At 38.0% G+C, this 13,008-nt stretch overlaps 1 protein-coding gene across 3 annotated transcripts in view; it reads left to right on the forward strand.

Moving 5' to 3' along the window:
- The window catches only part of HSPBAP1 (HSPB1 associated protein 1), a 53,583-nt gene that overhangs the window by 33,617 nt on the left and 6,958 nt on the right, over positions 1-13,008 (forward strand). For all 3 annotated transcript variants that reach the window (XM_063112569.1, XM_063112573.1, XM_063112581.1), the window contains exon 4: positions 7,994-8,130. In XM_063112569.1, coding sequence (XP_062968639.1) covers positions 7,994-8,130 — 137 coding nt within the window. The remainder of the gene's footprint in view (positions 1-7,993; positions 8,131-13,008) is intronic.

Genomic DNA, 13,008 nt, shown 5'->3' on the forward strand with positions numbered 1-13,008 from the left:
GTAGGGAATTTGTGACAGTACCACATAAAATTTCTTTATCTTTGACTCATTAGGTAAGAATGACAGGTTTTACCTTTTGCAGTTATCATTAAGTATCATAGTAATTGAAGCTATTAAGAATCAAAATATAGCAAAAGGAATTTTGGCCTCAACGATGTTTCTCAGGTGGATTCCATTCAGATTGACAACTGAGAATCAGGAGCCTTATTAAATCATCAGGATGCAGAATTTCAAAATGCAATAAATGGAAGATAAGTTCTAACCTGTCTTGGACTTTATACATAGCTAGGAGAGCATGTTGAAATTGAGGGGGGTGGTTTGGTAATGATTAAAGGGATCTGATGGCCATTGATGCTTTCTGAGGAGGCAAAGTGGTGTGTAAAAATTCAGGTGGAGAGAAGAGAGTTTATTACCTCTTTTCTGTTTATGTACCTAAGGAATTTTCCTTAGGAAAAAAGAGACTTTTAAGTAGTTGCTAATGTATAATATCCATTTAAAAGGCTGTTTGAAATTTAAATTGAAGTATTTATCCTTGATAAGTTTTGTATAGTAATTATAGTTAATTTTGTGTGTGTGCGTGTGTGTTTGTGTGTGTGTGTGTTTGTGTGTGTTTTCTCTTTCTTTCTGGCAGATGTTTGGTGTTATAACACCACGCTCCAGCCAATGGAGCTAACTGGCCAGCCCCTAAATATATTGTTTTAAAGTTCCATTTTTATTGTTTTTGACCAACATTAGGCTTTTTATTTTTATTTATTTTTTATTCAGTTATAAGTTCATTATGGAATTATGTGTAATCATGGAGAGTAAATAGAACACTACAAGTTTTAACATGACGGACTGACACAAATTAACTATGATCACAAGTGGCCCAAACAGCATGGTATAGGTAAAAGAACAAATATTTTTGAGTTTGGACATTCTCATAGCCTAGATTCTATATGAGCTAATGTAGGCTCATTTAACCTCTTTGAACCTTAGATTTTTTTTTTTTTTTTTTTGTAAAACAGGGATGGAGATAATAAAGCATATGTGAAAATATTCTTTAAATACTTTTACCAAGTACTGTACTGTTTTTTAGAATTAAACAATTTAAGAATGAATTATTTTTAAGAATGAATTATTTTGTGTTATTGGTTTACATGGTAGGCCAAAAGAAGTTACTGTTTTGAATTTTAAGCATCTTTTCAGTTTTTCCTCAGTTCTTTGGTTCAGACTGTAAAATTATGGAAGATTTGGTTATTTGTGCAACATTTTTAAAATGTTTAATTCTACAACAGTTACTTAACTTGCTAATTGAAACAAGTTTACAGCTACTCAAGTATAGGATAAAAACAGATCTAGTGACCTATATCAGTAACTCAGCAATTTTTGAACATTTCTTGTGCTCGCTTGTGTTAGGTATGGGAGAGGCCACCTTGAATAAAATAAAAGACTTGGTTGTCATGGGACTTTCAAGTCTAATGTGGAAACCAAGCCTTATGATAGAATAATATAAAATGTGCTGTTAGAGGTCAATTACATGGTTTTGTAATACAGTCTTAGAACATAGTGCATTATCAAGAACACTGAAGCATGTACAGAGGTCTTCAAAAAGTTCATGGAAAGATTTGTATTATCTTTTAATTCTATTTTTCCAGGAACTTTTTGAAGAACCCATGTACATTTTCTTTCTTTCTTTTTTAACTGCAACCAGAGTTTTAGAGTCTCTTTTATGTTTTTTAAAGTGTTGGGGACATTTTAAATTAAGGAATTTTCAATACTGATCCTCATTGCTTTTATGTGTAGCTAAAGGAATCTAGTTTCCACATATTGTGATAACAGCAGGTTGCTTGGTGCTGAGGGTGTAGGCAGGGGGATTGACTGCACAGGAGTAAGTGAACTTTTCTGGGTAATGGAAGTGTTCTGTATCTTGATCATGGTGGTGGTTACACTGGATATAATTTTTTGTTTGGCAAATGTGATCACTGTATGTACAAATGAAGTAAAACCATCATTATTTACAAATTATGTATTATGTTCAGAACACCATGGCATTGCTGGAAGTGGATAACTTAAAAAAAAACAAAAAAAACAAAAAAACATGACAAGGCAGGGCCATCCAAAGAGAAAGGAGAAGAAAGTATCTGCCCTACTTTTCTGTTATAAACAAAGGGCATTTTCAATTGGTCCCATCTTTTATTAACTATGAGTAAACAATGAGTTTTTCTTATAATGCTCACTCTGTACAGAAGCTGTGCTACATTCAGTCTTATTCTGGAACACTCTAATGTGTCATTTCCATCCTACTTCTCTTAGGCATCTTTAAACTACATATAAACTTCCCAGATAGATTTTGGGAAGAGGCTAGGAAGCAGTGCTAATAGGAAACCATTGGGATTGGAGGTAGAAGAGGATGAAAAAGCAGGACCAAATTCCTGGTTAACTCCTTTAAGTGCTGGGTAAGATGTGATATTATTTTCTTCTAAAACTACCCCTATCCACTAGAGTATCTAATGAACTACTAAATTACTGTAGCCCTCTATTTGTACCTCCATATTAAATATGATTTTACTCTTGAATTAAAGAGTTGATTATTCGAACCCTTTGGTTCTTGTTTCTCTTCTGTTGTCTTTTATCCTTTTCATTGCTTGTAATCTTCACATTTTATTTGCCTATCAATTGTTTGGACTCAACCTTTTCTTTTCACTTGGAGAAACCATGATGATCTTGGTGGTTAGTTATCCAGGCTAGCCTGAGGAAGCCTATTTAATTTATAATAAACTTGAAGAGTGGTACCATAGAACTCTCCATACCCCCATCCCAAAGTGTCTACAGGAATATTTTTTCAGGGATACATTTCTCTGATATAAGTTTAGGACTAGCCTAGCAAGCTTGTGATAAAGCTCTGATAGAATGGGATTATTGGAGAAAGACTGGATTCTATGGGTTAGCCTCCTGAATCAGTTTGGGCTAGGTTTAGTTGCTTATAACAGAAAACCCGGAATAGAAGGAGACTAACTAAATGCGTAAGGATGATGTTTTTTTCTCATGTAACGAGAGTCTGGAGGTGGGCTGGCCAGTGCTGCAGTGGAGGCACCATCACATTGAAGAGCCCACCTAAGTTCTTCTTTTCTGTCTGCTCTGTCCTTCTTAGTGCATGGCTCTTATCCTCAAGGCTGTCTCATGTTCCAAGATAGCCATCTATATTCCAGAGAGGAGGAAGGAAGAAGGGCAAAGTGTACTCTCAGCTCTCTGTCTCCCTTTTAAACCAGTTTCCTGGCAGTCCCACCCAGCACCTTCTGCTATGGTTACCATTCAGTCTCATGTCCCCACTTAGTTGCACGGGAGCCTGGGAAATGGATGTCTCTTAGCTGGGCACATTATCTCCTTGAATGAAATTGGGGATTAAATATGATGAAAGATGGACACCTTCTGCACACCCTGCTCATGGAAAGACATGAAAAATTGAAGCAAGATTTATATTATAAAAGCAAAGTACGGTTATTCCAGAGTCTCTGCATGAAGCAATTATAGAAACTTGGAGAACTGCAGCATTAAAGTGAGGGTTCTGGGGATGCATCGCGCCCTCTGTCCCATCATCCTGAGGACATTCTTAGTGCCCTTCCCTATAGGGGAAAGGAAATAGCAGTTCTCAGGCAGCCAGAGGGCCACCAGCAGTTCCAAGGGGTGGCCCTATGCCAACTCCCTGGGGCAAGTTGCCTGACAGTCATTTTATTTAGTTGATAGGTTAAGTTGCTAGGTTGGCAGTCTATTGCCCTTCTCCCTGAGGCAGTGGAAGGGAAAAGAATAAAGTTCATATCTCTCTATTAAGTACTAATGCATTGGTTCCTTGGTGAGGGACCAAAACAGAGATGTGCAAAAACCAAATTTCAACCATTGTTGACCGCTTAATTTTTTGTACAGTTTGCAATAGTGATAGAAACTGCCTTCCAGCATTTTTGGGGGGGTAATTTATTTATTTCAGGGTGGTGTGTCCAGTAGATTGTAAAGTTCTTGATAATAGAGAATTTTGTGTCTTACACTTTTTGTTTCTGTCCTTGATTAGCATGTCACTGTTATTAGTTGGAATGTGTTGATTCAAGTAGATGTGGTATAGCAGTGATTCTCACTCTCTCTGAGATCCTGAATTCTCTTTATGATCCTGAGATGCAATTTGTAGATTATATAATTACCTACACATGTAACTTTTCAAAGTTGTTAAAATGCCTTCCCTGTAATGTAAAGAAGAATTTAAAAGGATGTAATTTATAATAAAATATCACATATTTTGATGTATAAGTGTACAGTGACCACTCTGGAAAACATAGGTCAAATAAAGGCCTATGATTAAGCTGACCTCCAAAAACTAATACATCGTCATTTGAGTCACACTCAGTTGAGTCCAGAAACAAGGACCAACCCTGATGCACACCTTGGTCTGCAGTGCTCCTTTCCTGATGTTGCAGACCCTGAGGGGGCTTGCCAGGTTCTATGCTAGGTCTATCCCAGATGGCTCTTATCAGTCACTGTGTGTTAGGAGAATTGTTTAAATTTGCGTATCGGCCTAGGATGACCAAGAAACCCTAGGATCAAACCCACCAGAGCTATATTCACCCAAGAAAAAAATTCCAGAAGTGAAATAGAGTAATAGTGTTCCAGCTAATAAAAAACATGAACTGCCAAGGCTGAGGGTGGATAAACGTAGAAACTAAACTCAAGCTCTACTGTATGCCATGGACTCCACTGATTGCTAGAGTTATTGAGGTGATTAAGTGTTCAGAAGACAGAAAATGACCCTACAATGTGAGTAGTTATTTATCCATTCTGCAGTCACTGAATCTGTTTTTCAGGCACTGTGCTAGGGCTAGAGAGTCACCAACAGCCCTGTTCCCTCTCTTCAGGGAGCTTGTATTTTAGTTGAGAAGATATACAAGTGAGTCAAACAGATAGTGGCCAATTGTCATAAGTGTTCTGAAGTAAAAAAAAAAAAAAAAAAAGACCGAAATCGAGTAATAGGAGAGGTACTCACTTTTTAGGTAGGGTAAACTGGGAAGCCTTCTCTGAGAAAGGTGATAATTAAGCTAATACCTAAAAAATGGGAAGCTAGCCACGTGAAGAGAGGGTTAAGAACTTTCTAAGCAGAAAGAATAACATGTGCAAAGGCCTTGAAAAGGGGAAAAGTTTTCCCTTTTGGAAAAGGAGAAAGAAGGCCAGTGTGACCGGAGCCCCAATGAGATGGAGTGTTTTAGAGATAGCGAGGTGAGAGGGCTGGCCATGCGGGCCCATGATAGAAGGTGTTTGGATTTAGTTCTAAGTGCAAAGCAAGGGAGCGACTCAGCTTGCATTTTAAGGTCACTCTTGCTGCTCGGAGGAGAATGGGTCAGAGACAAAGAATGTGCAGAGTGCTTTGGGAATCCAGCAGAGAAAATGGCCAACTTTGCATGAAGGGTAGTAGAAGGGTTCAAAGAAGGGACATTTGAATTGGTTCTTCAAAGTGGGGTATAGAAGAGACAGTGAGAAGACCAGCCAGGCTGAGGGAATGGCAGGAGCAAAAACAGGGTGGTCTGTGCTGAACACTGAGAAAATTGTTAGCAATGGTATTCTGGTACCAGATCCTGCATCCCTGTTACTGTTCTGAAATGCAATTTGTAGGTGATATAATTCCCTTCACATGTAATTTTTTAAAAACTATTAAAATGCCCTAGCTGCAAAATACAGGAAAATATAAACATATATGTGGTTTTTATTTTTTGGCGGCTGGCTAGTACAGGAATCTGAACCCTTGATGTTGGTGTTACAAGGCTGCACTCTGACCAACTCAGTTAACCAGCCAGCCTATACTACACTTGAAGACAGTCAGGTGCTTGTACCACCTGCAAGGATAAGGTTAAATTTTAAAGACGATAAAATTCCGTAGAATATTTTCAGCAGGGTTCCCTGTTTCTAGCAAGATTCAAGCAGATTTCTGCTGGGCCTGCACTGATTTCAAACATTTGACTATCCATAAATAGCTGAACTCAAATGGGAAGAAAATCCCATTTCTCAAGAAACCATGGGGAAAGAAACAAAATAGGTAAACTACATGCTGTCTGTTTTGTGATGTTTATTTGACTCTCTGCTATTCCCTCTTAAATCCCTCCCTTTTGGTTTTCCCAACCAATGTGCAGCTGAATTTTAGGTAGTTTAGATCACCCCGCTCTAATCATTTCAAAATACTTTTGCTTTTAAAGTCATTACTGTGCCAGATAGAGGTCAGGGAAGCCTGAGCTCATTTTCTCATACAGTGAATGCCCCCCTCCCCAAGCCTGTAGAAAAATCTTCCTTTTGTGATGCTTTCTGGAGCAGCATTTTTCATCTGGGGTTGGTCTATTAACTCCTTGAAAGAATATGTGAATTTTTTTGTGTGTGTACATTTCTTTGAGGATAGGGGCATTCATTCATTAGATTGCCAAAGGCATGTGTCTATAGAATTAACAATCACTTAAACCTGTTTCTTCTTACCTAAGGCAAAAAAAATTCTCCCTTTCATACTGAATGTCTTTCAGCTGTCGTTAATTGAATTTCTCAGACTAACGTGTGGTAAATTGTTCAACAGGGACCAAGTTCATTGGAAGTCTCCCCTAAGCTCCCTGCTGGGATCTTAGAGCCTCCTCTGCTAACTTCTGTCAGAGCACTTGCCACATTATATTGAAAGACTCTGTTTATGGGACCATCTCCCATTATTAGATTTGAAGGGTAGGTGTGTATTATATTAATTTTTGTATTCCCAACACCAAGCATTATACCAGGTATGTGGTAGATCCTCAAAAATATTTTTGGCTCGAACAAAAATACTCTTTCTAGTCTTCCTCAAAACCATCCATTAAATGTCTCTTTAAAATCCTCTTTCTCTTTGAATACAGCTGTTAATGGTTTGCCTCTAAAAATAGAAAATTTAGATTGCAGATACTGATAAAAGAAATGTCAGCATTTAGGGTCATGTTCTGCACATAGAAGTGTTGCACACACAAGTGCTTTTTGTTTGTTTTATTTTGTTTTTTTAAATCCAAAGGAAAAATTTATAAGATAAAGCAACACTTTCTTGCCTGGTTCACTAGTACATCCTTTTTCTTTTCTGGCTTAAATATTTTTAATCCTGTGGATTTGGGTTTGTGTCTGACCCTATTTTCTTGTGCTGCCAGTGGCGCTATTGTCTTCTAAGTATAGGCTTTTCCTAGTAGTTGTTTTGGGCGGGTTCTTCCCACAGAACCAGACATAAGGAGAGTTCAAGTCCAGAGGACTTTGCTGTCTCTGTTCTAAAATTCATTACACCTAAGGAGTTCATGACTTTGGGGAGTACAGCAAAAGTTGTCTATGTATATGTATTTCAAAACAGACATTGTAACGCACCTGGAGACTCTGATTTAGCAGGTGAGCTAAGACTATAGCTTCAATAGTTTTAAATAACTTCACCAACCTGGGAGAAGACTTTTTTATGTGGTCATTGAAGTACAAAAAGTTAATAAGTTGCTTATGCTCACAAATATCTGCACTGCTTAGAGGAAATATGGCTTTCTGACTTCCAAAGTTGAGCTTCAGAGAAATTTGAAATAGTGTTATTTCCATTGCACTTGCTGTTTCCACTGCTTGCAGCACGTTTTCCCTGGATATCTACATAATTATGTCTATTGTTTATTATCTGTCTCCAACTTCTAAAATGTAAGCTTCATGTGGGCCGGCATTTTTGTCTGTTTTGTTCATTGATTCGTCTCAAGCTTCTAGAACTGTGCCTGGCATGTAGTAAGTAGTCAGTAAATATTTGTTGAATGACTACTATTAGTGAGGTTATTCAGATATGTTATTGGTCAAAAAAATTTCTTGAATTGCCTGGAAACCAAACCTCCTCCATCTGTAGCATTTTGTATAAGAGAATATTCCAAGTACCAGAAAACAGATGTGCAAGTGAAAACATGCAACTCTAGCATACAGAGGAGTGGGTTGGTTCTTGATGGATTGTAACTTTATTTCAAAACAGGATGTGAGATGGTCTGACTTTGGGTTTCCTGGAAGAAATGGACGAGAAAGTACGTTGTGGATCGGCTCCCTGGGAGCCCATACACCCTGTCATCTGGACTCCTATGGTTGCAATTTAGTATTCCAGGTACAAGGCAGGTAATGCACATGCGTGAATGTGTGTGTTTTGCAGGGTAGGGGGAGGAGATCATGAGAGGAGGAATGAGTGCTGGGTAGGCAGCAGGACCCTAAGGCTTAGTCTCAGCCCCTGCTGTCAGCCTGCCTTGTGCCCAGGGCAGACCTCTTAACCTCTGGTCTGCTTCCTCCTTTGTATATAGTAAGGGGAACAGTTGAAATGGTGGTTTCCATGTGTCTGTCTCAGCCACAATCAGGATTGTCTTCAAAAAGCTGATTCTAGAACTCCAGGATTCCACTCCTAGTTCAGCTGGACAGCTCTCTGCTTAGCTTTTTTTTTTTTTTTTTTTTTTTTAACATAATAGTATACATTCGTAATTTCCAAACTTTTATTTAAAAGCAGGAACACCCTTTTTTCGCATCTGAATAAATAAGAGCCAAGCAGTTTGTTGAAAGGAAGAGGCTTTACTGTTACCCTCAGGCCCTGAGGGGATGCCAGAGAGTCCAGTTTGAAAGATACTGGACTAGATGGTATTTATGGCCCCTTTCATCTCTAAATTTTAGTTTGTGCCTACCTGTAGACACAATGCAGTATATTATTACCTGCATTGTAAGTTGGTTTTTATCCTCATCTGCCTGTGGAACCTAAGAGATATAAGGGCTAAGTCAGGCAATACTTTTGATAGTACCTGGTTCCTGGAGTTATATGAGAGTTTAAGTGTTTGCACCACTTAGAGGATGTACTGAAATGTTGTATGTGCAGCCTTATTCCCCCCCTAATTGATTATGACCCAGTCTTCTCTCCTGACTTTTTGGGACATTTATAAGACAGCACAGAGGGAAAGACCAAAATGGCCATGTATAAGTTCTCAGACCTATTATACACAAAAAGGATTATGAGTCAATCCAAGAGAAACAGCATGCATGTGAATTCAGTTCATATGAGAAGCACTCTACACATGTGTAAACTACAGAATGATATAAGATAGTTCATTCTTTGATTCATCAAATCTTTTTTAAAGGGTCTAGAATGTCTCAGGTACATTGCTACATGCTGTGGATGCAACAGTGAATCAAGTGTGCATGGTCTCTGCCCTTCAAAGCTAATAGTTTGAAACTTGGTAAGAGAGGTCATTTTAAGTGGCCTCTTTCCATGTTTTCTGAATTGAGAAACAAGCCAAGGAAATTCAAGTTGGAAAAACATTACAAAAAATACCTGAGTTGTTAATATAGCTTTATTTAACTTTGTAGTGGACGGGCCGACCCCTTGGCGCACTTGGGAGAGAGCGGCGCTGGGAGAGTGCGGCACTGGGAGCGCAGCGACGCTCCTGCCGCGGGTTCGGATCCTATATAGGACTGGCCGGTGCGCTCACTGGCTGAGTACCGGTCACGAAAAAGACAGAAAAAAAAAAAAAAACTTTGTAGTGGAATGTATTTTCTGTCCTCATATGCCTCTGGAGTAATAAAATAACTTCAGTAAATATCCACTGAGTATCCTTCTGTGCAAATACCATGTGTAACAGTAGGTACAATGGTGAATGAGTAAGAGAAATGCCTACTTAGCTCTTTTGCCCATTTTTTATTTGGGTTGCTTGTTTTTTTCTTGTAAAGTTGTTTGAGTTCCTTGTATATTCTGGATATTAATCCTTTGTCAGATGTATATTTTGCAAATATTTTCTCCCACTCTGTTGGTTGTCTTTTAACTCTGTTAATTATTTCTTTTGCTGTGCAGAAGCTTTTTAGTTTGATATAATCCCATTTGTTTATTTTTCCTTTGGTTGCCCATGCTTTTGGGGTTGTATTCATGAAGTCTGTGTCCAGTCCTATTTCCTGAAGTGTCTCTCCTATGTTTTCTTTAAGAACTTTTATTGTTTCAGGGTGTATATTTAATTCTTTAATCCATTTTGAGTTGACTTTAGTGTATGGTGAAAGGTATGGATCTAGTTTCATTCTCCTGCATATTGATATCCAGTTCTCCCAGCACCATTTGCTAAAGAGGCAGTCTCTTCCCCAGTGTATAGGCTTGGTGCCTTTGTCAACGATCAGATGGCTGTAGGTGTGTGGGTTGATTTCTGGATTCTCTATTCTGTTCCATTGATCGGTGTGTCTGTTTTTATGCCAGTACCATACTGTTTTGGTTATTATAGCTTTGTAGTATAGTTTAGAGTCAGGTAGTGTTATGCCTCCAGCTTTATTTTTTTTGCTCAGCATTGCTTAGGCTATGCGTGGTCTTTTGTTATTCCATATAAATGTCTGGATAGTTCTTTCCATTTCTGAGAAAAATGTCTTTGGAATTTTGATGGGGATTGCATTAAATTTGTATATCACTTTGGGTAGTATGGACATTTTCACTACGTTGATTCTTCCAATCCAAGAGCATGGGATATCTTTCCATCTTCTTGTATCCTCTCTAATTTCTCTCAGCAGTGGTTTGTAGTTCTCATTATAGAGATTTTTCACCTCCTTGGTTAACTCAATTCCTAAGTATTTTATTTTTTTGGTGGCTATTGTAAATGGACAGGCTTTTTTGATTTCTCTTTCTGCATGTTCACTATTGGAGAATAAAAATGCTACTGATTTTTGTGTGTTGATTTTGTATCCTGCTACTGTGCTGAAATCATTTATCAATTCCAAGAGTTTTTTTGTAGAGGCTTTAGGCTGTTCGATATATAGGATCATGTCATCTGCAAACAGGGACAGTTTGACTTCATCTTTTCCAATCTGGATGCCCTTTATTTCCTTCTCTTCTCTGATTGCTCTGGCTAGTACTTCCAACACTATGTTGAATAGGAGTGGTGAGAGTGGGCATCCTTGTCTAGTTCCTGTTCTTAAAGGAAAAGCTTTCAGCTTTTCCCCATTCAGGATGATATTGGCAGTGGGTTTATCATATATGGCTTTAATTATGTTGAGATACTTTCCCTCTATACCTAACTTATAGAGGGTCTTTGTCATGAATGAGTGTTGAATTTTGTCAAATGCTTTTTCAACATCTATAGAGATGATCATATGGTCCTTTTGTTTGATTTTATTAATATGGTGTATCACATTCATGGACTTGTGTATGTTGAACCAACCTTGCATCCCTGGGATGAATCCCACTTGATCATGGTGAATAATTTTACGTATGTGTTGCTGTATTCTGTTTGCTAGTATTTTAGTGAGGATTTTTGCATCTATATTCATCAAGGATATCGGCCTGTAGTTTTCTTTTTTGGTTATATCTTTACCTGGTTTTGGTATCAGGATGATGTTTGCTTGATAGAATGAGTTTTGGAGATTTGCGTCTGTTTCAATCTTTTGGAATAGTTTGTAAAGAATCGGTATCAATTCCTCTTTGAATGTTTGGTAAAATTCTGCTGTGAATCCATCTCGTCCCGGGCTTTTCTTTGTTGGGAGCTTTCTGATAACAGCTTCAATTTCCTTTATTATTATTGGTCTGTTCAGATTTTCTACATCTTCATGGCTCAGTTTTGGGAGCTTGTGTGTGTCCAGAAATTTATCCATTTCCTCCAGATTTTCAAACTTCTTGATGGATCAGTCCGTTTATCATTATGTAGTGTCCCTCATTGTCTCTTTTTATGGTTTTTAGTTTAAAGTCTACTTTGTCAGATATAAAAATAGCTACTCCAGCCCGTTTTTCTTTTCTGTTTGCATGGTAAATCTTTTTCCATCCTTTCACTCTTAGTCTATGTGAGTCTTTATGGGTGAGGTGGGTTTCTTGAAGGCAGCATATAGTTGGGTCCTCCTTTTTAATCCAGTCAGCCAGTCTTTGTCTTTTGATTGGGGAATTTTAGCCTTTTACATTAAGAGTTGTTATTGAAACGTGTTGATTTATTCCTAGCATTTTATTGATTGTTTGGTTGTCTTAGGTGTCTTTTGTTCCTTGCTTTCTGATTTACTGTTTGTTTTCTGTGTTTGTTGGTTCCTTAGGTTGTAGATAGCCTTTTTGTTTGTTTTCTCTTCATGAATGCCATTTTTATTATACTAGTGGGTTTTGATTTTTCTTGGGTTTTTATGGCAGTGGTAGTTATTTTTCAGGAAACAAACCCAGTACTCCCTTGAGAATTTCTTGTAAGGGTGGTTGTGTGGTGGTGAACTACCGTAGTTTTTGTTTGTCTGAGAAATATACTATTTGCCCTTCATTTCGGAAGGATAACCTTGCAGGGTAGAGTCTTCTTGGCTGGCAATCTTTGTCTTTTAGTATTTTGAAAATATCATCCCATTCCTTTCTCGCTTTTAGGGTTTGTGATGAAAAGTCTGATGTTAGCCTGATTGGGGCTCCCTTATAGGTGATTGGACGCTTCTCTCTTGCAGCTTTTAAGATTCTCTCTTTGTCTTTGAGTTTTGCCAGTTTGACTATAACATGTCTTGGAGAAGGCCTTTTTGGGTTGAATACGTTTGGAGATCGTTGAGCTTCCTGGATCTGAAGATCTGTGATTTTTCCTATACCTGGGAAGTTTTCTGCCACTATTTTGTTGAATATGTTTTCAATGCAATCTCCTTTTTCCTCCCCTTCTGGAATGCCCATGGCTCGGATATTTGAGCGCTTAAGGTTGTCTGATATCTCTCTCAGATTTTCTTCAATGCCTTTGATTCTTTTTTCTTTTTTTTGTCTGCTTGTGTTATTTCAAACAGCCCATCTTCAAGTTCAGAGGTTCTCTCTTCAACTTCGACAAGCCTGCTGGTTAAACTCTCCGTTGTGTTTTTTATTTCGCTGAATAACTTCTTCAGTTCAGCAAGTTCTGCTACATTTTTTTTCAGGGCATTGATTTCCTTGTACATTTCCTCTTTCAGGTCCTGTATACTTTTCCTCATTTCATCGTGATGTCCTGCTGAGTTTTCTTGTATCTCATTCAGTTTCCTTAGAATTATCACTCTAAATTCCTTGTCAGTCATTTCAAG

This window comes from Cynocephalus volans, chromosome 1, assembly GCF_027409185.1.
Source record: "Cynocephalus volans isolate mCynVol1 chromosome 1, mCynVol1.pri, whole genome shotgun sequence".
NCBI lineage: Eukaryota > Metazoa > Chordata > Mammalia > Dermoptera > Cynocephalidae > Cynocephalus > Cynocephalus volans.